This window comes from Gekko japonicus, unplaced genomic scaffold (assembly GCF_001447785.1).
Source record: "Gekko japonicus isolate JY-2015 unplaced genomic scaffold, Gekko_japonicus_V1.1 scaffold1528, whole genome shotgun sequence".
In the NCBI taxonomy this organism is placed as follows: Eukaryota; Metazoa; Chordata; class Lepidosauria; order Squamata; family Gekkonidae; genus Gekko; species Gekko japonicus.
In genome coordinates, this window is record NW_015173179.1 from 199,607 (window position 1) to 218,828 (window position 19,222).

At 48.7% G+C, this 19,222-nt stretch overlaps 1 protein-coding gene across 1 annotated transcript in view; it reads left to right on the plus strand.

Annotated features, from left to right (window-relative positions):
* The window catches only part of MMRN1 (multimerin 1), a 114,212-nt gene that overhangs the window by 36,543 nt on the left and 58,447 nt on the right, over positions 1 to 19,222 (plus strand). Inside the window, exon 2 of the mRNA XM_015422577.1 lies at positions 585 to 691. Within this exon, the coding sequence (XP_015278063.1) occupies positions 585 to 691 (107 nt within the window). The remainder of the gene's footprint in view (positions 1 to 584; positions 692 to 19,222) is intronic.

Sequence of the window (19,222 nt, forward strand, 5' to 3'; positions counted from 1 at the left end):
CCCCGCCTCTCCCCACCCCTGCCTGCCTGGGGCCAGGGAGGGCCTTGGCGGGGCTTCCTCGCACTCCCGCCGGCCTTGCAAGTCCACTGCCGGGCCCCCAACACTTCCAGTGATGTCAGGGGGTGTGGCATATGCTAATGATTTTTGCTAATGAGTTCCCCTAGCTCTTTTTCTACGAAACGACCCCTGATTCTGAGTATAAACCTTCGTGTGCATGCACACTGTTTATACCCAGAATTAAACTTTGTTGGTCTTAAAGGTGCCCCAGGACTCAAACTTCGTTCTGCTGCCTTCAGGCCAACACAGCTACCCACCTGAATCTAAATAAATGAATGAAATTTGACCAAACTCAAATCCCCCCCCGATATTAATTTCAGCTGCGCTCCTGAAGACTTTATTTTTCCCTTGCTTTGACACAAGGCCGTTCTGTACAAAGCATCCACTTGTGGTCTTGTATGAAATGAAATCAATAGACTTCAAAACTAATCCCTCTGTGGCCTATTACTGATGTATCATCCTGTATCACGTCCATTCATCTGAGACAGACCCCCACTAACGTTTTGCTTCCCCAAATCACCTTGCAGCTCTCAGTCAAGGACTCACCAAGCTTACCGGCTCAAACACATGATCGTGACATCACTGGAGTGGAAGTGCTGTCCCGGATACAGCGGACAGGCCTGCCAGCCCAAAGGTATGTGAAACCTCGGGAAGCATTAACCCTTATTGATGAACGACCTGACGGGGCTGGTAGGAAAACATTCATCTCAGGCAGGTCCGTGGAGATGAAGCCAGGAAAAACAAATAATTAGTCACGTGACCCCAGGGAAGTAGAGATGAATGCCCTGCAATTAGGATGTTGGGCCCACTGTTGACGTTAAGGATGCTTCTCGAATTCTCATTCAAAATCCCCACCAGATTTTTGAATTGCCTGGTCTTGTTTCCAGAGTACAAGTGATGTGCTTTTAATTCCCCCACTTTCCCCATTTTGTATATATTTCAGTTCTGTTGTGTCTTACTTCTCCCCTCTGTCTGATATTGAGGCGCACACACGATAAAATGATACAAAAAAGGAAAGGCAGCCTTGCTGTGATCATATGACTGATAGTATCAAAGAGTATTTATCGGCAGTGCTTCAGCGATCGGCACGTGCATGTTTCGGGTGCACTGAGAAAACAGCACAAGATGCTGGTATCAAGATTCCTTTTGTGTGCTCTTTTACCACTGCTCAAGGATGCATGTGCCTGAGACTCCACGCATAAAATATTTTTGAGAGGATCATACCTACCGGTTGGATCAAAAATTGCTCTTTGTTTGGGCTGTTTTGGTAATTTAGTAATGCAGAAGGGAAGGAGACAAACATGGCAATTAGCCAAAGAAACCAAAAGCGGCAGCACAAGCATGCACCGATTCTGGAATTCATTCAGAAACCCTCCCTTTTAAACTGGAGTTGCCCTCAAAGCAGAGTGAACCCACAATACAATAAAGAGACAGAATGAGAGGGGGATCTATTCATCCCTACCTGGATGAGTGCTCCCCTCTTGGTGAATTGCAACAATCCAAGTAAATGAAACCCACTCCAAACTGGGATGGGGAAGACGTCTTTGCTTGCAACCTGTTTTGGAAAGTCTACGGAATGCATAACTTTGTTACAACCAGAGCCAAGCGTTAGGAAGATGCATTCATATGTGTTTGCTTCATTTAGTTCCTACGGTAGCAGCTTAATGGGTTGGGAGAACCAGGTGAACCCTTGAAACTGCCATATGCTGAATCAGACCACTGGCTCAGTCCCGGACTCCATCAACGGCAGGGTTGTCTCCTCAGGCTGGCAGCAGCTCACCAGGACCTCAGGTGGAGGCCTTTTGCATCACCTCCAGCCTGGTTCTTTTACCTGGAGGTGCTGGGGATTGAACCTGGGACTTGCAGAGCTGGGAGTGGTATTGCTTCGACACTAAAACTGAATGATAAGAATTACAAGAAACTTGAAGGGCTGTTGAGAGCCACCATAGGCTACTGGGAAAAGGTGGTCCCTGAAAGGAGAGAGGGAGAGAAAGGTGAGAGGGAGGGAAGAAGGGAATTCACCAATTCCTAATGGAACAGAGGATGGAAAGCCACTCTCTAGCAATTCATAAATACTCACTTTAACTCTTCCTTCAACTGGAAAAATATAGCAAAGACCTCAGACACTGCTGGGCAAGTGCATGAGAGTCAATTGTGGGATTGGACCACCCCAGAGCAATGTGGGCCCAGGGAACTCTGTGGCCCTGTTCCTCCCCCCCTCTTGGTAGCCTTGGACACCACAATGCTGGAACAAACTGGTTCTCAGCAATGCTTCCCTTTTCATTCACCATTCTGTGAATAAAATGGCTCTCCACAAAGAGTACCTGTGAACATTCTGGTGTATGTCTCTGTGTGTTGAATCCTAACTACACCTAGGGTTGCCACGTCCCCCTTAGCCACGTCCCCCTTAGCAATCCTACTCTTCAGCTTAGCTAGAGCACGGGGTAATCTGACCCTTCTGGTGCAAGCCAACTCAGGAGCCAGCCGGAACTCCGTTCCTGTGCGTTCCTGCCCAAAAATAGCCCTGGGCCCAGGGAACTCTGTGCCCCTGTTCTTGATAGCCTTGGACACCACAATGCTGGAACAAACCGGTTCTCAGCAATGCTTCCCTTTTCATTCACCATTCTGTGAATAAAATGGCTCTCCACAAAGAGTACCTGTGAACATTCTGGTGTATGTCTCTGTGTGTTGAATCCTAACTACACCTAGGGTTGCCACGTCCCCCTTAGCCACGTCCCCCTTAGCAATCCTACTCTTCAGCTTAGCTAGAGCACGGGGTAATCTGACCCTTCTGGTGCAAACCTGCCCAGTTCAAGGAATCGTTTAGTAAAGTAATTACTCTGGGGATATTAAATCATGGCCTCCTGAACGCTTCTTTGCTCACAGTTTAGAGGGAGCATTGATCCCCAGGTTCCTCCTGGAGGCTGGCGTTCCTAACTACTCCTGATATCTCAGCCTCTAGCAAGGGACCCAATTTTTTTTGGAATCCTACTCTTCATCTTAGCTAGAGCACGGGGTAATCTGACCCTTCTGGTGCAAACCTGCCCAGTTCAAGGAATCGTTTAGTAAAGTAATTACTCTGGGGATATTAAATCATGGCCTCCTGAACGCTTCTTCTTTAAAAATTAATTCACCTATAACAGATTGACCCTTCTGACTTTTTTGAGGTGCATCTTCCCTTGAATATATTCCAGCCAGAGGGCATACATTTCAGCACGCAGCCCGGCTCCTATTGAAGTCAAAGGCAATTTATGACCCCGCTTTCATTTGGATTCTGACTGAGGCAGGTGGCATAATGCCACCCAGGCTTCTCCTACCAGCCTGGTGTAAAACACTGCCTGGTTGAGACATGGAGACTTGTATTTTACGACGGCCCCGATGATCAAACACAAGGAGAACGCACTGTAGTTTAACGTCACATAGCGCTATGAGGACTTGCTCGTGGCCTTATACGAGCGCCCCTTGAAAAATAAGATATGGCATCTACATACATATTTTAAACGGATGAATATTACAAGAAATGCCATTAGCTGTGGTAGGGAACTCAATCACCAGCAGTGAGGAAGAGGCTGTGATTAAAAATTTATGTGCAGAAATGTAGAAAAGTCACTGCTGTTCATATCCAAGGGGAGGAAAAGCTTAATACTGGCAGAGCTGGAATCCCTGTGGAAACGAGCCGCTTTTATACATGAGTGAGAGATGGTGGATATTTTGGATTCTCTTGAACAGAGCTCTGCTCACGTGCTACCCTTTTATGTCTCTGAACGTAGCCGGTGTAGATCTAACAGGTTCTAGGATTTGTGTTTGAGGGTTAGCTATAAAAACACCAAAAGAAGCCAAAGTGAAACACATAGGAAAGAGGCAGGCAACTACTACAACATGAATAGGGTTGCCAGCTCCAGGTTGAGAGATACCTGGAGATTTTGGGGGCGAAGCCTGAGTTAGGGAAGGGGCGGGACTTCATTGGAGTCTAGTGCCATAGAGTCCACCTTCCGAAGTGGCCATTTTCTCCAGGTGAACTGGTCTTTGTCGCCTGGAGATCAGTTGTAATCCCAGGAGATCTCCAGCCACCACCTGGAAATTGGCAACCCCCAAAAAGAACACACAAGCATCTGTGAAGGGATGGGGAAATATTGGCTGACTGGTCAATTCGACTTTGGGCAACAGACTAGAAACTTCTTTCTTGAAAAGCTGAGAGTCCGAGGGCACAGTTCATCGGAGAGTTTATGTATTTATTTAAAGCATTTATATCCCACCTTGTTGAGGCAGACTCAAGGCAGCCAACGAACATCACAGTCCTATGAACAAGATTAAAAATGCATGGAGCTATAAAAGCAGAGAATTTAAAATGCGCAGAATTAAAAATCACAGCCAAATCTGCCAAAGTCATCTACCCTTCGCCAAAATTCTCTGTGGAATAAAACTTTTACCCGCCTCCCTTAATATAGCGATTGAAGGCATCCTCTGCACCCACTCTAGTAAGTAATCCCGAAGGACTGTTGCTGTGTGGACAGTCCTAAGAGAGGCTGCCATAAGGAGTCTGTCTGAAGAATGTAACTGGTGAATGGGAACATACCAGGAGATATGGTGCAATAAGTATGAGGGCCATCGGCCATGAAGGGCTTTAAAGGCAATGAATAGCATCTAGGCTTACATGTTTTGGCGAACAACCTCCCACCTTCAAGCCCCAGGCTCTCACAGGTACTTAGCAGAGCATCAGGAGCAGAGGGGAGGGCACTGTCACATGTGTCTGAGTTCGTACCCCAACGTGATGTCATGGTGTCACACAACATTCTAGGAATTTCCCAAATCTCTATGGTAAAAAAACAGAGATCTGGGGAATTCCTTGAGTGCCATGCATCACTATGACGTTGCTTTGAGGTATGGACCTGGAAGTTATCTCATGGCTTTGGGTGATGCCAATTTATGTACCCCCCAGTGCTTCTGGGGGGTGACCAGACAGGAGCAGGCTACCCTACCAGTACTTTAAAGTGGGCCTGGAAGCAAATAGATAAACAGTGCCTTTGATGCAGGACTGCAATTACATAGGACTGCCACGCTGGAATGGGAAACTTCTGGAGATTTGGGAGATGTACCAGAGGAGGGTGAAGTTTGGGAAGCAGAGACAACTTACCAGGGTGTGATAGCATGCTAGGACTTCTGTTTCTCCTAGACTCTATGGTATACCATAGACCAGAGGTGTCAAATTCATTTGTTATGAGGGCTGGATCTGACATAAAAGATATTTTTTCGGTCCGGGCCAAGTCTGCCATAAAATGAAATGCCAGGTACTGGAGATATAAACTTTATAAATGACACAGGCAAACTTGATTAACGATATTATTTTTCACTCAAAATATAAACAAAAGTAATTGATTCCCAGGAGTTAAAGCAATCGATTTACTGGGGAATCCACAAAAGTCCCAATAAATGTATTTAATCTTATGCAAGACTAGTTTTTTTCAAAAGGATACCATACCCGCCCCCTAGCCATTTCCTTTCTTTCCTTGACAGCTTTGACCACACACACCTCATTGTGTATGCCTGTGCGCCTGCTCCCCCCCAAGCAGCCTCCTGCCTTCCCTCTCTCACACCAGTTGCTTGCAGACTGGATAAGAGCCCTGGAAGGGCTGGTTCCGGCCCCTGGGCTGCATGGTTGACAGCCTTGCCATAGATTCTGCCAACTGAACCTGCTGTACCTTCCAGGGAAACTGATCTCTGTACTCTGGAAAACAATCGTAATTCCAGGAGATCTCCAGGCCCTACTTGAAGGTTGGAAACCCAAGTTACATGTTGTGAGTGACCTATATCAGGCAGGTGTCTCACTGCTAAATCTTGCACCACTTAAAGCTTCTGAGACATCTTCAAAGGCAGTCCCACGGAGAGCTTATTGAGCTAGCACAGTATGGAGTATAGTAGCAGTGTGGATCAATGTAACTAGGGTCCCGTTCACACAGAGCATTTGCCACGCTAAAGATACGGATGATAGGTGGATTTTCCGGGCGCGATCACACCGCAACATCTGGGAAGCGTAATGCACCCGTGGCTAACCCGTGGCTTCTTGCCGAAGATACGGAGTAAAAAACTAGTACATACGATGTGCTAGTTTCCAGAAAATGCGGGGCAAGGGCGGGCATCTGATCGTGTTTCCGCTTGAATCCCGTGGCATCTGGCGCCCGCCCATGTCCCATCGCAAACTGGATGGGTTTTTTTAAAAAAGTCTCCACAGGATGTTCACCAACGCCCACCAGCACATGCGCACACTGTGGTGAGGGAAAAAAATTCCTGTTTGCCATGGAAGTGGTGCCTAGCGATTGGCAGTGTGATCGCGCTGCGCTGCTTCTTTGCCACGCTGCAGGATAGCCATGTGATCGGCACCTAACGGCATACCCATGGGACCTCCATGGGACATGTGATCGGGCTGCCGTGCGTTACTTTGCTCCAGGGCAAACAGGCATGCTTCCCTCCTGCATTTTCTGGCCCGTGTGACCGGGACCAAAGTTGGTAGAGTCTAAATGAGGAGCAAGTTTATGAGTCGGGTTGCCAGACCCCCTGGTAAAGGTGGGGGTCCCCTGCCACCAGGCCCTGCCCCCCAGCCTCCAATCAGCTGGCCGGCAGAGGGACTTATGGGAGAAAGAAGAAAGCCTAGGCCACATTGCCAGCATTGCACCAGAAGTGATGTCATCACACTAGTGACTTTCGGGTGACACTCTGGTATTTGGGCAAAAACTCTAGAGCTTGCAAAGAATACCTTGCCACTGGCCCTTGAGATTTCTGCCAAGTCTCCACCACACAGGGCTCGAACCTGGGCCTGTAGCCCCCCAGGATCCTCTCCCATTATGCAGGAATGGCAGTGGCAGAAGTAACACACTGGCTGCAAGTATCCCAACTGTTGAACAGTGCACAAATGGGGGTACTTCCTTGCAGGATCCTGGCCAGAGCACAGTGCAGCCTCAGGAACCTCAGCACCTGTTGGTGGTGCAGCTAGAGTCAATGACCTCTCAGCATATTTAGGCTAAGGCCTGGAAAGACAACCTTGCTGGATTTATTTATTTATTTTTCATATTTATATCCCGCCCTCCCCAATGGGCTCAGGGCGGCTCACAAGGGCAAGGTAAAACCGAGCCATAATTAAAACATATAATACATAATAAAAACATCCAACATTAAAATAGTGGCGCTCAATCAATTACTAAACATAAGTCCAAGATGACTCAGCTCAGTTCTTCTCCAGGATCTTCTAAACATTCCCAAGTTCTTCCTCAGGGCCTCGCCAAAACGTCCTTTAGGTGCAGTGACGGTGATGGTATAGTGGGGTGGATTGACTGGTCCACCAGGCACTAGCTCCAAATCCTTGCTCAAACTTGTAGCCTCATATCTGGCCAATCCCAGGCTAAGATACTGCTTCGGAGGAAACCTGCTTGGGCCTGAGTGCAGAGTTACAACAGGACATACTCCCAGCAACAGTGCAACTGTGGTCTTTTGCTGGCATTTCTGCTTGCCCTTAGTCCAACCCACTGATTCCAGTAGAGTTTATTATGCCATTGTAAGAAACCAAGGGACTCCTCCTTAATTGCAAAAAAATAATAACCTTTTCCTGAATCCTTACGTATTTATGTGCTAGCTCTCCACTATCAGCTTGCCTTTTGTCAAAAGAGACATGGTGGATACGTGTTTTAATTTAGCTCACTACTCAGTCAACGTTCTGTGCTTTATCCTCTTGCTGACTTCAGTGGGAAAATGAAGCATCTCCTTAAATCTCTCCCATTAAAATCAACAGACCTGGAAAATGCTTAGCTTTGACTGGGATGGAACTCTGAACCGAAGCCACAGCAAGGATTTTAATTTTAATTTTTAAGCTCCCAGCTGGTGTCCCCCAAAGGGGTAGTAGCATTCCACCCACCTACCCAAACAGCTCTACCCGTGCAAGATACCTCTTGGCTCAGGGTGGGGTTTTCTATGTGATTGTGGGGAGGGGGGAATCCCCCTTTAGGTGCTCTCCGGCATAATAGTTCAAAGGAAATAAAGAGATGTTTAAGGAAATAATTTATTAAAGAAAGGTGTTCATTATAAGCAGGTCAGAGCTGCTGAATGTTAAAACAATAATTCTGCTTCAGTTTATACATTCCCAGTGCTAACAATTAATAGACTAAAAATAGGCATGACTCCAGGGTTTGAGGAGTTACGTAGGAGGAAATCAGTGACTTGCCGGTGTTCCCTCTAAGCTGAGTTAGCGTGAGGTAGCTCACAGTTTTTCAGCCTCCGGCTCACGCATTCTTGTCTTAGCTCAGGAAGGATGACTCTAGAACAAACTAATTTATACAGTAGCCAAATTGCTCACTCACAACTTTAATGCTAGTAGCTCACAAAGGCCCCGGCCATACGTGCCAGAAAACGTGGAGGGGAGGCGTGGCTATTTGCACCGTCACATTCTGATCCGCCATTATGCGATCAGACGCGACGGCGGCGCACTGGAGTTTCGTCCTTCGGCGCGCACTACAAAGAGGACGGACGGAGGGAATAGGCGCGTGCTGGCACGATCACACCGAACAAGTCCGTTTCGGCGGCGCACTGGAGTTTCGTCCTTCGGTGCGCACTACAAAGAGGACGGACAGAGGGAATAGGCGCATGCCGGCGCGATCACACCGAACAAGTTCGTCTGCAACCCATGGCAAACCATTTGCTAGTAGATCTTTGCAGGTACATTTTAAGTGTGCATCTTCGGCGGCGCGCCACAGGTTGGCCACGGGTGCGCTACGCTTCCCAGATGTTGCGGTGTGATCACGCCTTGAAAATCCGCCCAGCATTCGTGCCTTTTGCGTGGCAAATTCTCCTTGTGACCGGGGCCAAAGTAGAATTTTTGCTCACAAGACTCCACAGCTTAGAAAGAGCACTGGTGACTTCCCATTTGTTTCTTTGAAGCCCCACCTGGAAATGTAGCAGACACACTTTCAAGGGGAGGCGGGCTGTGGAGCTGCCCTAAGCCATATGTGTGTCGGAGCCAGCCCAGGTTTTATGGGTGTGGCCAGATTCAAACCGAGACCAGTGGTGAGATCTCAGTGGCAGACCCTGAAGCCATTCCAGTTCGGGAATCCCTGACAAAGTTCCTGAAGATGTGGAGAGTATTTTGTTTTTTCCTATTAACTTGAATGAGCTTTATAATATTCCCCCTGTGTGGAAATGGCTACATGCAGGAGAGTGAGCCAACTAAAGGTAAGAATGATTTATAAGAAAGGAGGCTTGAGGTAAGCTGATGCTCATACACTATAGGCAACCAGATCTGTTGGCATCTCATTCCATTTGTATGGTAACGACCTTTTTGGGGATGCCAGGAGATCATTATTTATGTTATGAGCATATTAATAATGGATGTTATACGGTTCGGGCTGTATTTTTATAGTTCAGCAACAGTACGGCAATGTTTCTTTCCGAGCATGTTGCTCACAAAATGCCACATCTCAGAGTGATGAAAATGATGTTAAAAGTAGCATGACAGTCTTGTCAAGTTAAATATAATGCCTGCGTGCACGCGCGCATATGCATGCAGGAGTAGATAGACTTATATTATTTTTAGGGCTTGAAGCTTTAATTTGATAATCAGCTACAACTTTAATTGGTAAATCTGTGGGGCTTTTAAGGCACTCCGCTTTGTTTATCTGAAGCTCTTTTGGTTTGGCATGTTAGTGTAATGGGGAATGAAAAACTACTCAAGATGGCCATTCCTTCTTAAGTATGTATGAGTATTTCAGTATTTCAAAAGGGTGGTTCAGAAAAGGCATGGCTAGTGTAGCAAAACAACACATGGACATAAAGTGATGATAAAGAAGTGTGACTAGCTTTCTTCTGTGTTCCATATAGACAGCGTTCCAAAGAATCTGGGGGGGGGGGTTTCCCTCAAAAGCTTATGAGGAAATCAACAATTAAAGATATGTCATGTCCAATGCTCCCTCTAAGCTGTGGAGTCTTGTGAGCAAAAATTCTACTTGGTGAGCTACCGGCATTTAAGTTGTAAGCAGGCAATTTGGCTTCTACATCAATTGGTTTGCTCTGGAACCCTCCTTCCTGAGCTAGGACAAAAAGGTGTGAGCCGGAGGCTAAGAAATTGTGAGCCGGAGGCTAAGAAACTGTAAGCTAGTTCACACTAATTCAGCTTAGAGGGAACACTGGTCATGACCATCGCTATCGCCCTCCTTGTTCGGTGCATAGCTGAAGAGGAACATTGAGATCTGATGAGCCTCACAAGTGTTCCATGTAAACCAAATGTACAACCGAGAACATTCGCTTATCCCAGAATCCTCCACAAACCCCCAGGTTAACCCTGACGCATATGTGGGGGTTCTTTTTCTGCAAGCAAGTCTATATTGAAAGGGTTCTCTGAAGTATGATTTTGAATTTTATGAATTTTAACTTTAAAGCACTTTTTAGGATGTTTCAACTCAGTAGGCCTGAGAGTTTGCTCTTGGATTCTTGCATAAATCTTGTGTAAATCACACTTTTTTTTCCACAGTTCCAGTAAACCTGCAGCTTCAGCCTTGAGAAAGATAACTTATGCTCCAATGGCTTTATGTACAGGATAAATCTCAGAACAAATGGAACAAAGTTCCCAATAATCATTCTTTGGAATTAGGCTTGCCAAATGTGCCCGGGGGTCGGGTAACCCCCCACTTCAGAGCCCCCGATTCCCGCCCGGGGGGAAACCCGCCCCCGAAGCTGCGTCACCAGAGGTGACGCAGCCACATTGCCGACATTGGGGGCGTGGCTGAGCTCGTCAGGGGGGGAAACCATATGTTTCCCCCCCGACGAGCTCAGCCACGCCCCCAACGTCGGCAGCGTCTGACGTCACTTCCGGTGACGTCGCAGCGGCGCGCGCGCACACACGGACTGCTCCCGGACGGGACGGAGCCTCCCCCGCCGGTGAGTGAAAACTATTTGGCAACCCTATTTGGAATGCTTAGAGGTGTCTAACATCACACCATTAGTAGGATTGCCAACGCTTCCTGGTGGAGGTCGGTGTCACCCACTGATCAGCTGGCCAGTGGGGGGACTTACCAGGACAAAGAGGAAGGCCCAGGCCACATCACTGGTGTCACAGGAAGTGATGTCATCACGCCAACAATGTCTGGGTGACACTCTGGAATTTGGGCAAAAACTCTGTGGTAGAAGCCATTTTTGCCCAAATATCAGAGCTTCGCCGCATGATAATGTCACTTCCTGTGTGATTCTGGTAATATGGCCTGGGCCTTCCTCTTTCTTCTGGTAAGTCCCCCCCCATCCCCTGCTGGTTGCCAGGAGGGACCTAGCAACCCTATACCTTTAGAGAAAACAAATGGTTTAAGGAAGCCACCTGAGGCTGATGCAGTTGTGTCTGTATTAACCCCCTCACATCTGGGTTTCTGTGAGACTATCTTGTCTTTTCTGAAAAGGCTTGGTAAGAACTTTACAAATTGCATTTTATCTTTAAATGCAGGCTAGATAGCAGAAGGGATGGCATGTATACTTTTATCTGTAATCTCATTTACATATGCTAGTGTTTTCTGTATAATTGTGATTTTGGTTTATTTAATCTGTTCATGAGTAACTAGCAGTGCCTGACAACCAGCAGGGGTTGTGGGGAGGCAGCGTCCCAGGATAATTTTTTTAAAAAGGACTCATCTCCTTAAAGGGAGCTCTTACCTCAGAGTTCCTGGTGATTCCTAGAGCTACCCAGAAGTGAAAAGGATAGCTCTAGGAATTGCTGGCGAAAGTTCTTAACATAGAGTTTCTGGTGATTCCTAGAGCTACCATTATCACTTCTGGATAACTCTAGGAATTTCCAAGAACTCCATGGTAGCAACTTCCTGTGAAAAGATCAGGCCTTATTTCTCTTTTCAGTTTGTCTTCCACTGCTGCTAGAAGTGGTGGCGGAGCAATGAGTCCTGGGAGGAGGTGATTCCCAGCACCCCTGGGGGCAGGGCTTGGCAGCCCTAATAACTAGAGTGATTTTTAAAATAATGTTCTTAAAATACAACATTGAGTAGGACTAGGAATAAACTTCTGACCTCTTTCCAGTCAGAAGACTGGTTCCTGTACTGATCATTGAGGAGAGTAATCGTTCTTTACACAGCATTGTGGTCTAGTCATTAATGTGTTGTTTCAAAACAAAGAAACGTTCACGTTCCATGTGCCTGTTTTAAGTAATGCCCCATCATGGGTGGGAGTAACTCCATATCACCGCCTGCAACATGAGACTCCAGAAATACATCACACTCTCCCCCTGGAAATATTTGAGATTTGGGGATGGTCAGGGGTCGTTTCGTAGAAAAAGAGCTAGGGGAACTCATTAGCATAACTCATTAGCATATGCCACCCCTCCTGACATCACCTGCCCCCAATGGTCCCGGACGCCGGCGGCGACCTTACAGCTCCACTGCTGACCCCATGAGGGGCCCGGCGGTGGACCTGCAAGGCCGGCGGGAGTGCAAGGAAGCCCCGCCAAGGCCCTCCCTGGCCCCAGGCAGGCAGGGGTGGGGAGAGGCAGGGAGGAAGCAACTTCCCCTCTCTCTTCTCCTGCCTCCTCCTGGCTGAATGAGGGCTGGAAGCGGGGCGGCCGGAAGCAGGGGGTGGGGCTTCGTCATGTGCCCCGCCCCCCGTACCTCACCCGGGGGAACAGCGATCCCCCGCGATCCCCCCCGAAATGACCTCTGGGGATGGTTTCTTCAGTGGTACCCAATGGCTCATACACCCAGCTTCCCAAGTTGTTCATATGCCTAGTGTGACACCACATTCTTCTAAAGGCAGTTTTCCCCACTGCGCATTGTCTTATGTCATTCTTTGAAACATGATCTCTGAAACTGGCCATAAAACTACAGATAAACCACTACTTTGATCCAGAACTATTGTGTTTGGAGTTAGCAGCTGGCTGGGAAAGTTAAGTGCTGACCTGGATGGCCCAGGATAGCCTGATCTTTTCAAATCTCAGAAGCTAAGCAGGGTTAGGCCTGGTTACTACTTTACATGGGAGATCACAAAGGAAGTCTAAGGAAATGGCAAACCATCAGTGCTCCTCTCTTGCCCTGAAAACCCCAGGGTTTTCAGCCTCCAAGTGGTGGCTAGAGACCCCCTGCTATTACAGCTGATCTCCAGGCAAGAAGAAGAAGAAAGAAGAAGAAGAAGAAGAAGAAGAAGAAGAAGAAGAAGAAGAAGAAGAAGAAGAAGGGATTTATACCCCGTCCTTCACTTAAAGTCTCAGAGTGGCTTACAAACTCCTTTCCCTTCCTCTCCCCACAACAGACACCCTGTGAGGTGGGTGGGGCTGAGAGAGCTCTTGACAGAGACTGCTCTTTCAAGGACAGCTCTGACTGAACTACGGATCGCCTAAGGTCGCCCAGGCAACATAGATCACTTCACCTGGAGAAAATGTCTGCTTTCAAAGGTTGGCCCTGTATCATTATACTTTACTGAAGTCCCTTCCCAACCCTGTCCTCCTCAGGCTCCGCCCCCCAAATCTCCAAGTATTTCCCAACCCAGAGCTGGCACCCCTACCTATGGGGTCACCAAGAGTCGGCTGTGACATGGTGGCAAAAAAGGGGGGTGGGGAGATTAATGTGTGTGAATAAGACATTTTAACATGCATCTCAAAAATGAAAATTCTGAATGCAACAAACATTTGTTTGGACATATGCGTTATCATACAGATGGGAGTCGAGCAGCGATTCCCACGATGGGGTTTCCACTCCCTCCGCAGTGCCGCTGAAGGGGGAGAGGGATATGATGCCCTTACTGGAGGGCATCAGGACGTGATGATGTGGATGCTGCTGCTACACTTGTGGCTACAGCATCATGTTGGCATGCAGCTATTGACTGGAGACCAGAACTTGGATCTGGCCGGTGATACCATTACCTGCACCCATCCGAGCATCTCTCTGAAACTGAACATACTGTGCCATCCCAGAGAAACAAAAGAGAAGGCTCCATCTGAGCACCCATGCTTGATTCTGCTATCTGTTCAATAGCTGTGTCTCCGCATGGTGGTGTATCCACAGCCCCATAGCCTCCATCGCTACCCCCTGATGCCCTCTGCTAAGGGTACCACTTCCCCTCCCCCAATCCAGCTGTACTTAGTGGTAGGAGTGGGAATCCTCCGTGTCCCCCATCACACGAGCTGTTGCTGGAACATTTACCCAGGGGTCATTTAGTAGAAAAAGAGCTAGGGGAACTCATTAGCATAACTCATTAGCATATGCCACACCCCCTGACATCATCAAAAGTGTGTCATAAGGCCACACCCCCTGACCTCACCGGAAGTGTGTCATAAGGCCACCCCCCCACCCCCAACGGTGCCGGCCGCCGGTGCCGGCCTTGCAGCTCCACTGCCAAGCCCCATGAGGGGCCCGGCGGTGGACCTGCAAGGCCGGCGGGAGTGCAAGGAAGCCCCGCAAAGGCCCTCCCTGGCCCCAGGCAGGCAGGGGTGGGGAGAGGCAGGGAGGGTGCAACTTACCCTCCCTCTTCTCCTGCCTCCTCCTGGCTGAATGAGGGCCGGAAGCGGGGCGGCCGGAAGCAGGGGGCGGGGCTTCGTCATGTGCCCCACCCCCGTACCTCACCCAGGGGAACTGCAATCCCCCGCAATCCCCCCCGAAATGACCTCTGCATTTACCCCACCCAACTGTATCCCTCCACGGCAGGCTCCAAACAGTGTACAAAATGGCTCCCAGGGCAAACACGACTCTGATACGGGAACCCAAGAGGGCAGAAGCTGCAAGGATTGTGAAATTTGTAGCATACCTCAATGCCAGCCAGCGAGTTGATTTAATAAGAAAGGGGCAGCATGTGATTGATTGTCTGGGGGGGGGAACACCATCGTAATGGCAGTGAATAAATTTGGGAACAAAAGAACGGTGAAAGTCCGTGGGGAATTTCTTTATCGCGGGAGAGTAACTGATTCCCCCATCACAGATTATATCGTCACATCACTGCTTGATAAATCCTGTATAATTAATTGGGAAGAATGCTAGCGTTTAACTCGTGTTGACAGCTGTGGCCGTATGAAGATAACATCGCCGCTGGAAGTGTGAATGGAGCTTGCTGCTTACACTAAGTAGCCCTGCCTACCGCCCTGAGAGGTTTGAAGGACAGCTAGAGCTCCCCAGCCCCTGTGGAGCACCTAATTGTTGCTTCCTAGAGTTATGGCATGTAGAATGTATTCGTATCATCTTTGAATAACTACTGCTGCGCATGCCTTTTGGATAGACTCCATCCATCAGCTAGAAGGGATACATGTCCTGACTGCCAGACCTGAGACTAGAGTGGTGTAGTGGTTAGTGTCAGGCTTGGATCCGGGAGAACTAGGAACTTACAGCACAATGCTGTGCAAGTTTACTCAGAGGTAAACCCCACTGTATCCAGTGCTCTTGCAGTGGCCTTTGGCTATAGCAAAACAGTTTGGCTGGAATCCCAGTAAGTTCAGTGGGGCTTACTTCCAGGTAACAGGGCGTAAAATTTCATTGCTAGGATATTGGACCAGGTCTGAAGAGACCTAGGTTTGAATCCTCACTCTGCCTTAAAGCTTGCCTGTTGACCTGGGGTTGGCCTGTTTCTCTCAGCCTAGCCTACCTCACAGGGCTGTTGTGAGGATAATACCCACCCGCTCCCTGTTTGAGGATCAAGAAGGGATGTGTGCCACTCTGAGCTCCTGGGATTAAAAATATACTAGGTAGGTAACAGAAACATTTCTCACCATAATGATCCATTGCCACTGTCAGCCCCCGTGCTGGGGGTTGCCTACCCCATCTTAGAAAATGGAGCACTGCTTGGTAGAGCAAATAAAGTGGGAGGGAGGGAACCAGGGGTCGTTTCGTAGAAAAAGAACTAGGGGGACTCATTAGCATAACTCATTAGCATATGCCACACCCCCTGACATCACCGGAAGTGTGCCATAAGGCCACACCCCCTGACATCACCAGAAGTGTGTCATAAGGCCACACACGCCGCCCCCAACAGTCCCGGCCGCCACCGCCGGCCTTGCAGCTCCACTGCTGAGCCCCATGAGGGGCCCGGCGCTGGACCTGCAAGGCCGGTGGGAGTGCGAGGAAGCCCCGCGAAGGCCCTCCCTGGCCCCAGGCAGGCAGTGGTGGGGAGAGGCAGGGAGGAAGCAACTTACCCTCCCTCTTCTCCTGCCTCCTCCTGGCTGAATGAGGGCTGGAAGCAGGGCGGTTGGAAGCAGGGGGCGGGGCTTCGTCATGTGCCCCGCCCCCGTACCTCACCCAGGGGAACTGCGATCCCCCGTGATCCCCCCTGAAATGACCTCTGGATGGAACTATGTTTCGACAGAGAAGAAATATGCTATGGTTGTGCATGACAAGAGTCCCTCCTTCAGTGCTTGCGTCACTGGGTACAATAATCTCCGAAAGGTCTCTGCCTGAGGGCTTGGAGAGCCAGCCAGAGTCAACAGTACTGGGCTTGCTTGACATGCCCAGATTAATAGCATGAGGCCAGGGTGAACATGCCAAACTAGATGGCATTCAAGGCAACCAAAGGTTAGGTCTCCCAAGCACAACTATGGATCGAATCAGAGGTTTCTACACTTGTTAGGTGTGCGTGCCACATTTCCAGGTGGGGTTTCAAATAAACATTATATGGACTGGAAACACAGCGATTTCCTCATAACCACAAGCAACCCAAACCCAAGTATGCCGAGTCGGGGTGCCAGCCTCCAGGTGGTCCTTGGGGTTCCCCCGGAATCACAGCTCATCTCCAGACTACAGAGATCAGTCCCCCTGGGAAAAATAGATGCTTTGGAGGGTGGGCTCTGTGGCCTTGTGCCCCATCTGCCCTCCCCAGCCTCCCTCCCCAAATCTCCAGGAGTTCCCCAGCCTGGATCTGGCAACCCTATACCCCCCCATCCCCTGCCAGTGGCCAGGGGGACCTGGCAACCCTACCACCACCACCCCAAGTATTTGAGTGTCTGCCCATTCTTACCAATGGCAAAGATAGCAATTTGGGGGGGGGTGTCTTAGGCGGGGCCAGTCAAGGTGTAGCGGCCTCTCCTGCCCCCTCCCTGGCAGCTTCAGCTCCATATTTTCTCTCCCCTCTTGTTTGCTCCATCAGGAGGTGGACTGACCAGATTTTAGAACCGGATCCCAATATTAGACTGCCATTTCTATACAAAACAGCACTAGGGGTTAAAAATCATGTCAACTGAGCCACAAATCTCCTCTCTCTCTTTTCTTTCTTCCTGGCAACCCTGTGACCCCCAAGGCATTTATCTGCAAACAACAGCAAGCCCCTTGGTTCTGCTGAAACCAAGATAAGGGGTGGGGGGGGAGAGAGAGAGTTGAACTATTTTCCTTAATCCCTTTGTATCTAGAGAAAGGCTTCTCCCCCCCCCCCATTTAAATTCAGTTTAAGGTCATAGCTGAGAGCCATGCTGGGTTTTCTTTTTCTCTTTCCTCGGCTATATGTTGCTTTAATCACCTTTTAATGCAGGCAATTTGAATCATTAGGTATACCAGGGTTGTGTCCACGGAACCCACCAGCCACAAATGCAATCAGTGTCCTATTCTTTGCCACTGCCTGGGTCTGTGCAACAGGGTGGGAGAGACAAGCACTGGGCAGCGGCAATACATGAGAGCTGTGGGCTGCATTCACCTTAGTGAGTGAAAAGGAGGAAGAGGAGGAGGAGATTGGATTTATACCCCGCCCTTCACTCAGAGTCTCAGAGTGGCTTTCCCTTCCCCTCCCCACAACAGACACCCTGTGAGGTAGGTGGGGCTGAGAGAGCTCTCTCATAAGAACATAAGAGACGCCAATGTTGGATCAGGCCAAAGGCCCATCCAGTCCAACACTCTGTGTCACACAGTGGCCAGAAATACCAGGTGCCATCAGGAGGTCCAGCAGTGGGGCCAGGACATTAGAAGCCCTCCCACTGTTGACCCCCCCCCAAGCACCAAGAAGACAGAGCATCACTTGCCCCAGAGCCCCTAGCTATACCTTGTGGCTAATAGCCACTGATGGACCTCTGCTCCATATGCTTATCTAATTCCCTTTTGAAGCCGTCCATGCTTGTAGCACCCACCACTTCCTGTGGCAGTGAATTCCATGTGTTAATCACTCTTTGGGTGAAGAAGTACTTCCTTTTATCCGTTCTAACCCGACCGCTCTGCAGTTTCATGGAGTGCCCACGAGTTCTTGTATTGTGAGAAAGGGAGAAAAGTACCTCTTTCTTTACCTGCTCTTTCCCATGCATAATCTTATAAACCTCGATCATCTCACCCCTCAGTCGTCTTTTCTCCAAGCTAAAGAGCCCTAAGCGCTTTAACCTTTCCTCATAGGGAAAGTGTTCCAACCCTTTTATCATTCGAGTTGCCCTTTTCTGCACTTTTTCCAAAGCTATAATATCCTTTTTAAGGTGTGGTGCCCAGAACTGCACACAGTATTCCAAATGAGGTCGCACCATTGATTTATATAGGGGCATTATTATATTGGCTGATCTGTTTTCAATACCCTTCCTAATAATCCCCAGCATAGCATTGGCCTTCTTTATTGCAGTCACACACTGTCTCGACATTTTCAGTGAGTTATCCACTACAACTCCAAGATCTCTCTCTTGCTCAGTCTCTGCCAGTTCAGACCCCATCAATGTGTATTTATATTTAGGATTTTTGGCTCCAATGTGCATCACCTTGCACTTGGCCACATTGAACCCCATTTGCCATGTTGACGCCCACTCGCCCATCCTTGACAGATCCCCTTGGAGTGCCTCACAATCCTCACTGGTTTTCACCACCCTGAACAACTTTGTATCATCCGCAAATTTAGCCACTTCACTGCTTACTCCCATCTCCAAATCATTAATGAACAAGTTAAAAAGCAGTGGACCAAGTACTGATCCCTGCGGTACCCCACTGCTTACCACCCTCCACTGAGAAAATTGCCCACCTACACTCACTCTCTGTTTTCTATGAACTAGCCAGTTTTTGATCCATAAAAGGACTTGTCCTTCTATCCCATGATTTTTGAGCTTACTTAGGAGCCTTTGATGAGGAACTTTATCAAAAGCTTTCTGGAAGTCAAGGTAAATAATATCTATTGGATCCCCCTTGTCCACATGTTTGTTCACCCCCTCAAAGAACACTAACAGGTTAGTGAGACAAGATCTTCCCTTACAGAAACCGTGCTGAGTCTGCCTCAA